Genomic DNA, 15,052 nt, shown 5'->3' on the forward strand with positions numbered 1-15,052 from the left:
GGAATTTTGGCTGGTCACTTCCTGATTCCAGAATGCAAAGCTTTTCTTTTATTTTTACAGCATCTTTGTCCTGCTGGATGTCCATGTGTGTATTGTAATCATGGCTGGCTCTATTCCAGTAGGCCCCTGGCGGCAGAGCCTCTGGGCCCCTTTGCAGTGATCTCATTTGGTGGCATTAAAAATTCAGAAACTATAAGTCTCCTGTTCCCTAAAATATTCCCTAGTTTATCATACCAAAAAGCCCCCTCATGGATATTTTATATACAGCCCCCCTCATCTCCATGGATTCCTTATGTAGAGCCTTGCCTCCAGCAAGCTTGGGCTTCTATACTTGCCCGGGTATGCCCAGTGCTGGCGCCGGCCCTTATTGTAATCTTCCCTCATTTTTGCTGAGCATAGTGTAATGAATATGAAGCCAGCCAATGTATTATCTGCTGTTCTATACTATACCTTGTATTGCAGCAGTAGTTTGGATGTGGCTGTGAATACACCTTCTCTGTCAATGGATGCACAGTCAACGACAATCTATAAAACACCCTTTAGCATCTCTGTAATCCTGTTAGTGCAGGACAGTATACGGTGTACTGTCCTCGTATTCAGTAGTGCAAAACTCAGCCATCGGGAGCTGCCAGAGATAAGTCTAGGTTTTCTTTCTGGCAGACTCCATCTAATAAAACTTCCAATTGTGATTTAGAAATCCAAAACCCCTTTTAAGGACCAGGTTGTGCTATTCTGCACTTGTATCTCATAAGAGACACCTAACCATATTTCAGCATAATTTTTACTTTGTATTTTCAGCATTCAGTGGAAGGTGTTAAGCTGGTCTCCATCAATGACAACAGCTTGGACTTATCAATGGACAGTGACAACAGTATGTCTGTGCCTTCTCCCACCAACGCCACAAAGAGTAGTCCATTGAATGTCTCAGGATTGTCTCAGGGGTAAAAGCAGCAACATCTTGTTACTTATATATATAATATAATCTACTTTACTGCTTGGATGCTCATCTTCTAACCACGTACATTGTTCTTTTGTTTTCTGTCTAGTAGAAACAGTCCAGCAGTACCATTAAACTCTTCATCCACCACCACAGCTGCTGCAGATGTCACTGCATCACCGAGCAATCCCTGCGATACATCTTGGGGTAAGAATTCTTTCTATATATACAGCCTTGGCTCTTCACACATTTAGTTTTTATCTAATTAGATGTGTTTCCTGCAGGCAACCTCAATGAAAGCATTCCCGCTGAAACTGCCATGCAGCCAGCCAATTCTTCAACACCAAAGCCTGTGGTGTCGAGAGTTGTGACCGCAACCCGCTTGGTGAACCAAGTCTCAAAGCCTTTAGCAAACGTAGCTACAAAATTGCCCAGTCCTGTCTCTGGTGTAAAGCGGTCGTCTTCATCACCAAAAGAGGAGAGTCCCAAGAAAACCAAAATCGAAGAGGTATTTGTAATGAAATGTTGTGAAGGGACAATGCAAAAATATAAATTTACTATTATACTTACAGTATATTTCTTGTTACTAGAAGCCATTCCAGGATCATGTGCAGGTACTCAAAGATGCTAGCACTTGTTGGGGTATCTGTAAATAATTGCGGAATGGCTGGTGGGTTTTCAGCAGCTGTAATCCCGTTTCCATTCCACACAATCTGCTTGTTTGTAATGCGTATACTGCTTTGGTCAGGGTCAGCACTTGTGTTTAGCAAAGGTTGTTTTCTGCACCGCCATCCACAGCAATAACTGACAGATCACTTTTGTGCTGCAGATGATGACAGATCTGCAGTTTGTTTCCAGCATGAGTTTTTGCCACAGCGTGCATGGGATTGTTCTCTATCTCATTTTCTACAGTGCTACTGTAGAATTTCAGATACCCTTATAATCCGGTCAAGGTTATCCAGCAGTGTTCGACCACTTCCCAAATGATACAGGAGAAGCGCTGATTAAATAGCATTGTACGCTCAGTTGTGTTGTGCAGCTGCCCTCTTCTTTTCCTGCCTGCCACCAACCTACCTACCCAATATGCGCTAGCGGCTCCCCGGTGTTGTCGGAAAGCATTTGATCATCACATGCGCAGCACTAGTCAGAAGAGGTCTTTGTAATATATAGATTGCCTACAACATTTTCTAATATGACTGTATGCATTTAGTAGTGATGAACTTTTTGTTTAGCTTTCTCATAGGTTATAGATTGTGATATATATTTTTTTACTTTATCAGGTACATATGTGTCAATCTCAATAAATTAAAATGTTTTAATTGTAAACAAACATAGATGTGTATGAGGTTTGACTGTAGGAAGAACAGGTGGATGAAGTAGAAATGTGATAATTTTGGCCCTCTTATAGGATGAACTTGATGCCTGTGCTGCTGCCAGTGAGGTGGACGAATCACAGAAAGTGGAAATGGAAGTTGTAAAGGTAAAATGTGTATCTGCATTAATTTTTAATACGTTGCATCTGAATCCCTGATGTATTATGGTCTGATGGCATATTCCCATTTATCATGGACTGTACGGATCATGTTCTATAATCTTTGCTTTTACAGGAACAAGATGGTGAGATGAAATCATCATCTCCTGTCCCTGGAGCTCTGCCATCTACTCAGGTACCATATGTTGGCTGTTACAATCTATCATAGAGGAACTACAGCACTATTTTCTTGTCTCTATTGCTCCCAAATCCACCCCCCTACACCTACAAGCTTTGCTATTTTGGTAGGAGATGGGCTGTATAAATAAAAATTGACTTTTTTGCTATTCTGACAGTCATGGCCCCGTCTGTTTTTGCTGAGAATGCAGTTATGTTAAAGGTGTTAGATCTCCTTCACATGTTTATAATTTTACAATTTAGATAAAAGTAACAATTTTGAAAACTTTCAATATAAAAACACTATTTAAATCCAGTCATACATTACCAAAAAAAAAATGGGTGTTCTCCTGGATCTAGTCCAATATATGTTCACTTTGGTATCGTTTTAAAGGTTGATATTGATGACCTTTTTAATAGGAATAGGTCATCAATATCAGGTCGTTGAGGTTTTCTGTATAATGACCAGCCTTGGAAATGGCAGGTCAGCTTTTTTTTTCACTTGAATAAGAGCTAAGCTGTAGTTGCCCCTATGCATATAATGAAGATTAATTTATAGGGGTTTTACCAAGTTTGTTGCTCCCTATTCACAGAGGGTCCCACTCTCACTAACTGATGGAGTAACAGATCAAGCATACCTATTGCCACTACATTCAGTACTGTTGAGCAGTTGATGACACTCCCATGCTCAACCGGCTATTCCATCAATTGGTCAGAACGTCATCCCCCTTCAGCAGCAGTCCCCACCGATCAAATTGTTGTGCACACTTGGTACAACCTTTTTTAAGACACTTGTACACTATCCATTACTCATTAATTAAGAAGGTTATGTTTTAAAATTTTTATTCTTGTGTCTCACCTCTTTTGATCCTGTCTTCTATCCTTAGCGATCGTCCAGTGCCGATCTGTCTGATATCCCCGCACTACCGGCTAACCCTATCCCAGTTATCAAGAATTCTATAAAACTGAGACTGAACCGGTAAAAGTTTCCCCCCAGTCTTAGTACCTCAGGGTCCATATAGAATCTCTCCGCCAGATGAACAGTGGTCTCCTGGAAGTGCTGGAGAAGAAGAGTATGTGAAGAGTGGTGATTTAAAATTTAAAAAAAAAGTAAAAAAAAAACAGTTTAGATAATTGTATTGGCCTGTAAGCACCCTGTCTGGAAGTCCAGGTTAGTACGATGACCATGAGTAACTGGTAACCATCTGTTCCATAATGATTTATCCTTAAGGACTGAAGTCTTGGGAGAGAAAAAACAAACTGATAAAACTGATAACTGTATCTGTGCTCAATGATAGTTCATGTATCTTTTGCAAAATTGACAATACAACTGGCCTAAAATCTCTCAGCAGACGCACTTTTATGTTTTTTGTTTCTTTTAACCGTAGTGAGGAACTTTTAGATGGGTTTCTTTTTATTGTCCTTTCGGTTTCATTCATGTGCTAGAATATTTTGCATGTTGGACCCCAACACTGGACATGTGGTTTTGATAGGTTAACCCCCCTCCCTCCCCAAACCTCCTTTCACCTTGCAACAAAAAAAAAATGAAAAAAAAAAGAGAAACTTTGATGGTTTTTTTTCCTAAAATCATTAGGGAGTCCTTTGTGTGAGTGCTAAAGCTACAGGATAGGGCAATTTCAAGGGTCTATTATTCCCCCCTTAACATAATTATTACAGGTCCTATAACTTGTACTCTTAGTTTCCTGCTCACACAAGCTCTTGGGAAGGCGTGGAATCCTATCCAGAGGAGGAGATGTATGCCTTTGTCATACGAGACACAATGGCCCGTGAGAAGTGTGATTCCTTCGGTAATATCGGGTTTGAGCTAGGGTTTTCTTTTGTTTGTTGATTTTTTTTTTTTTTTAATTTTTGTTTTGCTGCAAAGTGCAGAAGTCATGGAGCAAATGTTGAAACTATTGCGTCATCCAACTTTTTTTTTTTTTTTTTACATTTATCCTACTGTGATCCATTGAGGACTTGAACTGTGATTTATCCTCTAAGCTACGTAGGGTACAGGGAGTTTGACAAAATGGGTACATTAAGGGGATAATAAATCAAAGGGCAGATCAAGCTTTTGTTTTCCTTAAGGTGTGATTGCTGGAGTAGCGGGCACTATGGCGATTCCCCACATTTTCCTGAGACTTGGATGTTGACCTTCTTTGTACTGTTTCTGACGCAATCATTCTGAGTCTTTTTGCTTTAATGGCGGTTAGTCCTGGATTTGCGCAAAAGTTTTTTTTCTCAAAAATGGCACCACTTTAGGTCGGGGTCTAGTGTTTGAGCTTATCTACCCTCAGACAAGGGCTCTTTACTACCAGGCTCCGCCTGTGAACAAGGTGGGCGCTATTTCTGGAGGCTGAAGCCTTTCTGGAAGCCTGGAAAACTCCTATTCTTTTTCAGAGTTTGGCCTAGGTGTATGTTGCTTCCCCATTTTTCTCCCACCTTCTCTGTAGTAAAACATATGACAGAACAAACAAGGGCCTATGTGTGTGTTTCATGTAGATACGGCGCCACCAGGTGAAAATAGTCGCTTGTTTACACCACTAGATAAGGTCCCTCCCAACCCCCCCATTCATTGTCCACAGCTTTATAGAAAACCTCAGATGTTTATATTTTTGTTTTTATGCCCCTCCACCATCCCTGTACCCCCCCCCCCCCCCCCCATGATAATGTTGGCCTTTTTTTTTTTTTCTTGACCACCTTCTGTGTTGTAACTTTTAACTCTAGTTTCCACATCCTGAAGATCAGACTGTTGCTTCCGCATGATGTATGTATCGTCTCATGACTGGAGTTTGCTTTGTTTTATAGTACCCGTTCTCCTTGTATTTTTCAAAAGCTATTTTGTAAACAGATGATGTATTTCTCAATTGAAAGAAAAAATAAAAAAAAAAACAATAAAAACCGCACAACCCCACATTTGCATTTTGTTTATTTTCTTTAATTGCAAAGAATTTAAAAAAAAAAAATGAGGTATTAGTGTTTCAGTAAAGGCAGCCATGTTTTCTCTCCTTCTGATCAAAGGAGGTTTAGAGGATTAAACACTACATGATCACAAAGTAGACAGCACCAACTATGGTACTACCGGTGGCTCCATGCGATTGCAGCTTATGGATTATTCATACAGCGACAGAAAAAATACTTGCACAGCATATTTTATGGACGCATTTGACCAGAAGATGCACCTATGAATTCTTAGCATAGTAGAGTAGATTAAAGGAAATCTACCATCTGAATCAAGCATGATAAACAAGGGACTGTGACTGCTCTTCTTATAATCTTCATATATTGGTTATATTTCTTCCTATATTTGTTATATTTCTTCTTATATTTGTTTTTATTAAAATTTTTAAAGCTGATTTTAGAAGGAACGAGGACATGGAAAAGCCAGAAGAGCTTTGCAAGGTGTTACCGGAGCCCCTCTGTGCTGAAACTTCACAGGTTGTTACACTGTCCCTCCCCCTTCCCTCTGCCGGTGGTAGGGAGAAGTATAACAGGCTGTAAAGGTAGCACTTCAGGCACATTGACATAATTTTACAAGTTGATTTTAGAAGGAAAGAGACCATGGATAACAAATATAAGACGATTACCACAGTCAGTGTCTGCATCTACGAGTAAGTGTCCCTGGTTTATCCATGCTTGATCTGTACAGTAACTTTCATTGAGGTCAAATTAACCATATGATACAAATACAGTACCACACTTCTCATGGTCACTGTGCCTCAGTGGCATAGGAAAATGACTACCTGTGTGCCAGATCACCATAGAGTTGTGAATGAGAGGAATCCCTGCTCTTTATCCACTGGTCTTGCTGCTGCTCTAGTCATAATGTGCTGACCTTTCAGGAGGAGCAAATGTTGCAGGACATGGTATATGTATATAATATATACTATACATGCACGATCAGGACCCTTTCTTCTTGAAGCTCAGAAGCTTCCTGTATTAAGTCTATTAAAGTATTTCCCCAAAACAATTACACACACAACGCTGCATAAGAACAGCACTGCCACTGCTATAACGCTCTACAAGGTAAATGACCCAACTTTTCTCTATATTTTATAAAATAGTGAAGCCACTGCATGAATAGGCAGATGTATCATTCACCAGGCTAGAGAAGGGTTTTAACCATTGAGTTGTGTATTGTGTACCTTTTTCTAAGCCTCAACTGCATTCCCTTTCCATATTTCAATTGGCAAGTCAAATGAAGACTGGGATGTGAAAAGGCAGTGCTCGGGCGAGTTCTCTCCTACCAGACAACCTACTTGTGGATAGAAATCTGGTACCAGGGAGCTGGGTGCACAATCAGACACCCTGGTAAGGTTGGCATCTCAGTGAGTTAAATAGCTGATCGTATGTGCCCATAAACTGTGGGGGACACTCATCACCATGTGGTCTGCTTTCTTGCACTACTTGTTTAAGCTAAAAAGTAATACAAGAAACCAGACAACAGGGCACGTGTACCTTTTTAGCCTGGATTTGTGTCCCTTTTTTTTTGTTTGTTTGTTTGTTTTGGTATTTTCTGCTGTGATTTTTTTTTTTTAATTTTTCTTTCCCCTAATTAACAATAACAATGTAACCCGCTACCTGTGGAGTTGTGCAGCTGCTAGGCACACAATGGTCCCAGATTTCCACTTATATCCATCTCCAAATACCTCCTGGTTTGTCTGAAGGACCTACTGATATGCTGAATATCCTCTGTAGAGCATGTTTTTCTAGGAAACTTCCTAATTTAGCAAAATTGGAAAAAAATAAAAATAAATCTGCCTTCTGTGACAGCACAGATCCGGAATACAGAGTCGGACATTTTTAATACATCCCTATTGTTAAAATTATCTTGGTTTCTTTCTTCAAGAGGCAGAATTGAAGAATCCTTGAAGGTTGGATAATTTCAGTATATGTGTTTAGACAAATTAGGTTGTGTTCACACAAAGAGGTGCCAAATGTAATTAGAATAAGATATTGTACCTCGATCTATAAATGGAAGTATCCCAAAACTTCCTCTATTTGAAATAAACAAAAGGTAAATTTCCTCTCTGAAACCCTCCTAAGTGAACAGTCTAATGTTCCAGTGTCCTGCTACGTGCACAGATTAGGTACTATTTATTGTGTCTGGAAGCTTGGGAACATCTGTGCCTACATGGACCCTCCGCCTCTTTCATGACTCGGGGTCATTGGTGCCTGAACGTCCAGGTCATCTTTGACAGTTCAGCTCCTATGTAAGGTGGTTCTAAATATATTGTCTGTTTTATGACATCAGAGATTTTGAGGCCCCTTTCACATTATTTAATGATCAGTGGGTGATCACGTTCGTGACAACTGCTGACAACAGTCAGCTCTGCTACATATCGGGGAAATAAGAATTCTTACATTGTATATCAATATACACAGAGTTTTTCAGCACAAAGAATGTGCTGAAAAACTCCAACTCTGCTTAGACACGAGTCAATACAGTACCTGTCTTCTTTCTTCGGTAACATCCTGCAAGACACAGCCATGTCTCCTCTCGGAGACAAATAAAAATGTGGGGGTTTTTTCATTAAAAGTGACAAATTATATAAACCTTTACCAAAATATGCTTTCTATCTACAGGCTGGGAGGAGGGGTCACACTTTGTATGGGCATATGTCCTGAACAATGGCAACTTGAAACACCATTCTTCAATGGTGTCCTATTTTGTTTTTTTACTCCCCTCATTCTAGAAGTGACAAGTTTTTCATTTACAGAGATGTGTGTGAGCTTGTTATGTGTGGGACAAATTCTAATTTTTAGTGGCGCCATTTAAGATTCCATGCAGTGTTTGCGGGGGGCGTTGATCACAACCCCCGGGCCTGTCCGCAGGTAGTGCCTGTAAGATCCCGTATGTGACGGCATCTTAAAGGCTCAGTGTCGGCATGTGCATAGGCTGACTGAGCTAATACCCTGAAATACATCAGTATTGCAAGGTACTATCATGATGATTGCTTGCTCATGTGCCATGGTGGAAGAAATAAAAAGTTGCCCAAAATCCCTAATAATACATAAAATGACACGTGAAAAGATCCCCACACACATAGTATCACTGTGTCCGTAACAACCCGTAGGATAAAAATTATTGAACCTGCTAAGTGTTTTACCTAGTTCATCCCACAAAATAAAAGTGATAAAACAAATCATCTACTCCGGAATGTTACTAGTATAAAGTACTAGATCAGTGATGGCGAACCTATGGCACGGGTGCCAGAAGTGGCACTCAGAGTCCTTTCTATGGGCACACAGGTTCATCCAAGTGCTGAGTTCACCAGACAGGACTCAAGGCCTATTGCAGTCCCAGGCAGCCCAGGACACTGGAAGGAAGCTACAATGATAATCCGAACTTCTCCTTCTTTCTACTGTATTGGTGTCCTCAGGTGCCTATACGATTTAAACCTATGACAGAGCAGGGAGTCATAACTTACTGCCTAAATTGTCGCATTGGCGCTTTGCAAAAAAAATATGTGGGTTTTGGTTGTAGTTTGGGCATATCCAGGTAATCTTATTGACCCATAGAATAAATATTAGGCTATATGGTGAACACAAAAAGAAATCAATTACAATTGATGTTTTTCTACTCCTCCAGACTCAGAAAAAGGTTTATATTTTCAACAAAACTGCAAACCAGCCCCAAATATGTTATCACTAGAAAATATATCTCATCCTGCAAAAACATTGCCCACACATGGCCCCACTAATGGAAAAAACTTACATTTTATAGCCTAGCAAGGGGCCCTGCTTCCCCTGTTCGCCCATACAAGTAACGTCCACATTAACAATAAGCCCCCCCCCCCAAAAAAAAAAAATCAATTATGGAATCCCCTTGAAAATAAGGAAAACCAATGTTTGATTTGTAAGCCATGTGACAAAATAAATTTGGCAGACATTTCAAAAATTATGGAAATGTAAAGCAGACATATGGGAACAGCAACTAATTTAGGTGATAAAACTATCTGCTTGAAAATGTAATTATTTTGAACTTTGAAAATGGAAATTTAAAAAAAAATTTGTCCATATTTGAATTCTTATAAATGCAAATGCAAAACTTCAGCCAAAATTTACCACTAAACGGAAGTACATGGAAAAACCGACTGTGCAAAAAAAATAAAATAAATAACTTTGCCATCTTCTGGCACCAATAACTTTTTCATGCTTTGGTGTACAGAGCTATGGGTGGTGTAATTTTTAGCAACTTTTGATGAAGTTTTGAATGCTTTATTTTTAGAACTGTGCAATGTTTTGATCACTTTATTGCATTTAATTTTTTTCAAAATGGCAAAAAGTGCCATTTGCGACTTTGGATACCATTTTCCATTACAGGGTTAAACGCAGTGAAAAATGTTTTAATAGATCGGGCACTTTTGGGGCGAGGCAATAGCTAATGGTTATGATTTTTACTTTGAAAAATGGTAAAAAATTTAGACTCCCTAGGGTACTTCAACCCTAGGTTGTCGGATTGATCCTACCATATGCTGCCATAATACAGTACCGATCGTAGGTGTCTGCTTCATTTTGAAGCAAACACCCGATGAGTATGAAGAGGGCTCAGCCCGTGAGCCCTCTTCATACTCCCCACTACACAACAAGACACAAGGGTACATCTTTTTGTGCTATGGGGTTAAAATTTCTGATATGTAAAAGATGTCAAAAGTTATAACCATATAAAGTGACGCAAGTCAGAATACAAAAACTGGGGCCGAGTCTTAATCTACAAACTGGCTAATTCCTGAAGGGGTTAATAGCACGGTTCCCCTAACTACGGCCCACAGGCCACATGCAGCCCGCTTCGATCCAGCCCCCTATGTTCGGCACCGGGCCCCCATGGCCTTCGACAGTCGGGCAGGAGCCTCCATCCGGACAGGAAGCTCCTGCCTGCCACTGTATAGTGCTCGGTGCGGCCGGAAACAGCCGCTCGAGCACTATTACTGGAGCGATGTGGCCGGAAGACAACCCCAGCGCACATCGCTCCATGAAATAGGCTGCGCGGCCGCAGCAAAAAGATAGAAGACTTAGGAGAGTACAGGGTTTTTATTTTTTTATCAAAAAGGGCAGTAAAAAGATTGTGGCAACTGGGGGACAATAGGTGGTTATGAGGGGCAGCATAGGAAATAATTAATGGTGGGGGTATAGGAAATAATTATGAAATAAGTAATTAATGGGGGGGAAGGCATATTCAATTAATGGAGAGGGGTCCCAGTATATTTGATAATTAATTGGCCCAATATATAAAATAGTTCACTAGGGGGTGCAGTATATTAAATAATTGAGGGGGGTACCAGTGTATTACAGATGCAGTCACATGTACCGCTATTTATTTTTAAACTTTAGTCCGGCCCTCCAACAGTCTGAGGGGGACAGTGAATGGCCCCATATGTAAAAAGTATGGGGACCCTTGGTTAATAGCTTGGAAATTTGTAGTGGATTTTTGTACATTTGTTTGAGCTTTTTGTGCGCTAAAACATTTTTGCAGCATCTTTTTATTTAGACACAGGGATTTTAAAAGGGTTTTTCTATCATTTGAAGCTTTGTTGGGAGGGAGAGGAAGTTAAATATTTTGTAATGTATGATATAGATTTCCTTAATTTTAAGTTAATTCCTAGTGCAAGGGGTTATTTTATTTATTCAAATTTAGCAGTTAGATTTATACAGCATTAATTATACAGGCAACCACATTGCCCCCTGTTCCAATGTGGGTAGGGGGAGGTTACCACCTTTCCTTGCTCCTGCAATGCAGCACCAGCAGCCACTTTACTTCAGCGCTCCCCATCATATCACATGTAACAGCATGTACAGCAGGGAGCAAGGAGAGTATTGGAGTGATGGCGAACCTTTTAGACACCGAGTCCCCAGACTACAACCAAAACCCACTTATTTATCCCAAAGTGTCAACACTTAAAGGAAACCTACCACTTGTAGTGGCAGGTTTCTGATGGAAATACCAGGCACCAGCTCAGGGTGAGCTGGTGCCGGAGCTTATTTTTGTTAGTGTTTTAAACCGCGGTATCGCGGTTTAAAACACTTTTTAAACTTTATAGCCGGCGCAGGGAGGTATGCGCTCGGCGCTTACCATGCGCGCGGCTCTCATTCACTTCCTATGTAGCCACGCGCACGGTAAGCGCCGAGCGCGTACCTGCCTGCGCCGGCTATAAAGTTTAAGAAGTTTTAAACCGCGATACCGCGGTTTAAAACACTAACAAAAATAAGCTCTGGCACCAGCTCACCCTGAGCTGGTGCCCGGTATTTCCATCAGAAACCTGCCACTACAAGTGGTAGGTTTCCTTTAAGTACAATTTAAGCAGTAACTTCTTGCTCCCTTCTCTGTTATAGCTTTCAATCAGTATCCTAAGAACACCAATACAGTAGAAAGGGTGACAAATTCAGCTTCTCTTGAACAGGAAGAATTTTCAGGCCTGGAGCTAGAGCTACAATGATAATCCAGATCTGCCCACACCTTCCCATTCCTCCAGTAGGCTCAAGCAGCACTGTCGCTTTAAGACAGAACTGAGTGCAGAAAGTCCTCCTTTTGGAGATGGGCTGGGTGCCCACAAACAGGGCTCCGAGTGCCACCTCTGCCCTAGTGTATAGTGTAGCAGAAGTTACAAGTCTTCTGGACATGCAACTGGGAAGACCTGGATATCCATATAGTATATTTGTAGAGTCAATAATATAGTATATTTTTATAGGTTATGCAGCAGGTAACTGACAACCCCATTAACTTACTGCAGTCCCTGTCCATAAGGCCCTGAAAAGGTTCCATCCAGTAGTTTCTGCTCAAGAAAACCATAAACCCCAGTTGTCAGATAGTCCAGGCTATGACCTAAACCAGGACTTTAACCCATGTTGGGCTCTACCACTTTAATGGAAATATATATATATATTTTTTTTTACAAGAAATTATAGCTCTGACATGACTAAAAATTCTCTGCATGTTGCCTACCACTGCTAAAGAGAAAAACAACTTAATACAAGACATAGTGAAGACTGCACAAATTTATTAATGTACAAATCAAGGTGTTCAGTTCACACAAGTCTTCATGGTGTTGATGTGAAGTTAAAGGTCAGCATAACATGGCCAGATCTGTTCTAGTCTGGAATCTTAATCCAACTGGAAGGCAAAAGAAATATGAAGTCAGTAAAGCCAATACAAAATTGGGGGGGGCCCCCATCCAAGACAACCCTGTTCATCTACACCCTTTTAAAGTTGACATGACAGCATGATTTGGGAGACTAAGACCACCCACACCACCCTTATGGGCAAATGGTTTAGTGTCCTAAAATGCCCTCTAGCTAGTCCTATAAACATTTATACTTCCCAAGAGATGGGTCTGATGTGCCACAATGGACCCATCTCAGGTGCTCCCTAGCAGCAATTCAATCAAACTTGATCACTACAACCCTGTGTTATTGTGCTAGTTCCCAAATGCAGCAATGTTTTAAGAGGGAAAAGAAGGCCTAGCTAAAGGGCTATTTGGGACACTGAACCACTGCTCTGTAAGGACCAGTGGGAGGTATAGCATTTCAAATCACCATGACAGATCCTCTAAGCTGTTCAGAGGAAGCTGGTGGTGGGCTGTTATGCCACAAAACAATGAGAGAAATGGCTGTGACTGCAACCCCATTCACTGACACTCGCAGCTAATACAGAAGCATCAGCAGTCACCAGGCTCAGGATAGACAATAAGCAGCTCCTGATGACACAAGTCAAAGCCCGTGAATGTCACAGGACTCAACACTTCTGGTACCCACATGAGCATCCGTAAAAGGCAGCAGGATATGTACACAGCTTCCTTAATTGAGTAGTTCCAAGGAGAATGTATTTATCAGCCATTCATAAGACACTCCATTCAGGGTTGCAAGAGACCGATACCAGGCAGTGCTCTACCACACGACATGCTTACCTTAACAAAGCCAATATCCTTGGCATACTGCCTGAAGCACTGACGGCACATGTTCAGCCCATATTTGCGGATCAGCCCATGTCTGTTAGAGCACACACGGCTGGGGAAATAAAGAGGGATGAAATTACTAAACATCTGACATTCATTATATAGCTTTCCAGGTAACAAGTCCTCAAATAAGTGAGATTAGAGCAATGATACAAAGTACCCAAAAAGTCAGTAGCCACAAGAAATATTGGAGTACAAAGCTTTTAGCACAATCCATATGCTTTATTGTAGCACAGTATTAAAATCCAAAGCGTGAATCTTTGCCAACACGTTTCACACGGACACAGCTCTTAACCAGGGCCAAGATTAAGAACAGTCTGTTTGAAACGCGTAGACCAAGTTTCATGCTTTGGATTTTAATACTATGCTACAATAAAGATAGATGGATATGACACAGCTAGATATGGAATTGTGTTATTTTAGACAAAGGTGATCTTGATTAGTTCCCTAAACCAAAAGGGAAACTAAATATATATTTAAACTAAAAGGGTTAATTGTTTAGGCAACAAAAAAAAAAAAAGTATAACAGAATTTTTATTTATTAAAAAAATCATCATCCCTCAGGTAAAGATCAGAAGGCAGTACTAAGCCCCCAATTCTATTTACTGCAGCAGTGGCCACCCTTATTTGATTGGATGTGACAGCACTAAACACCGCTTAGAGGGGGGCTGCAGGGAGTTTTCTTGGTGGTGACCCCAATATTACATTTTCGTTATGATAAGGTGAAGTTTACTACAAACCAACATCTAATTGTGCAAGTATTGAATAGAATCCCCCAAATAGTTAAAACCCAGTACAATCCTAATGCCAGAGGGTAGAGAGTAACCAAACCGATTCCACAATAATCAGGATTAGATACTGAAGCAGCGCCGTGCAGGAGGCAGAACTGAGTAACCAAAGTCTGCAGTGCAAACCCCTCAGGACCTGAGCAGATCATGTGTTTAGAAACTGTCTGAAAAATTCCATTCACTGACTGCAAGCAAAGGTCTAGGTGTCACCCATCACGTGACTACATTCTCCTATAACAGTTGGAGCTAGAAGGCCGATCATCGCATACACGTCTGAGAACCCATCCTTCCGGGTGTGACTGCGTGCGAGCCCATTGTAAGGAGTAGAATCGAGAAGCCGCCATGATGCGCTCCATGCGGCCTACTCCCATCCTCTCTACCCCGCCCGCCACGGCAGGTAACCTCCTCCGCCGGGCCCCAGGGCACCCTCCACAACTAAGCGAGCCGCCACACACGCACCAGGAGCGGGATCCCTGGCCAAACTTCCTCGGGTGGCTCCAGTACAGCTGCTGGTGACCCATCGTGTCCGTCTCTCTGCTTGCGAAAAGGAAGAGGCGGAGCTGCGCAGGCGCTAATCAACCCACAGCAGGCTTCCCGGCATGCACTGCGAGCGAAGGAACCTGTGTATCCCAGCCTGCACTGCGGCTCCCAGGCTGCCATGGTAACCTAAGCGTTGCCTGCTGCATTTATTATTGTACCTGTACAGATGGACAGCACTAGCGACGTT

General features: G+C 41.4%; 2 protein-coding genes across 3 annotated transcripts in view; one reads left to right on the forward strand and one right to left on the reverse strand.

The window, feature by feature from the left end:
* The window catches only part of PAPOLA (poly(A) polymerase alpha), a 31,594-nt gene extending 26,095 nt beyond the window's left edge, over window positions 1-5,499 (forward strand). The window contains exons 17-22 of one of the 2 annotated variants that reach the window (XM_072115989.1): window positions 799-941; window positions 1,047-1,144; window positions 1,222-1,445; window positions 2,346-2,417; window positions 2,545-2,604; window positions 3,473-5,499. In XM_072115989.1, coding sequence (XP_071972090.1) covers window positions 799-941; window positions 1,047-1,144; window positions 1,222-1,445; window positions 2,346-2,417; window positions 2,545-2,604; window positions 3,473-3,568 — 693 coding nt within the window. In that variant the 3' untranslated portion in view covers window positions 3,569-5,499. The remainder of the gene's footprint in view (window positions 1-798; window positions 942-1,046; window positions 1,145-1,221; window positions 1,446-2,345; window positions 2,418-2,544; window positions 2,605-3,472) is intronic. The other variant, XM_072115990.1, reaches the window with a different exon arrangement.
* A 7,064-nt stretch (window positions 5,500-12,563) lies between these two features.
* RPS29 (ribosomal protein S29) lies at window positions 12,564-14,944 on the reverse strand. The gene is made up of 3 exons (XM_072115991.1): window positions 14,785-14,944; window positions 13,490-13,589; window positions 12,564-12,696 (listed from the first exon to the last, which is right to left on the reverse strand). Exons 1-3 carry the CDS (start codon window positions 14,844-14,846, stop codon window positions 12,688-12,690), a joined length of 171 nt encoding a protein of 56 aa, XP_071972092.1. The 5' UTR covers window positions 14,847-14,944; the 3' UTR covers window positions 12,564-12,687.
* Window positions 14,945-15,052: the final 108 nt, after the last annotated feature.

The sequence above is a fragment of the Engystomops pustulosus genome, chromosome 7, assembly GCF_040894005.1.
Source record: "Engystomops pustulosus chromosome 7, aEngPut4.maternal, whole genome shotgun sequence".
Taxonomy (NCBI): Eukaryota; Metazoa; Chordata; class Amphibia; order Anura; family Leptodactylidae; genus Engystomops; species Engystomops pustulosus.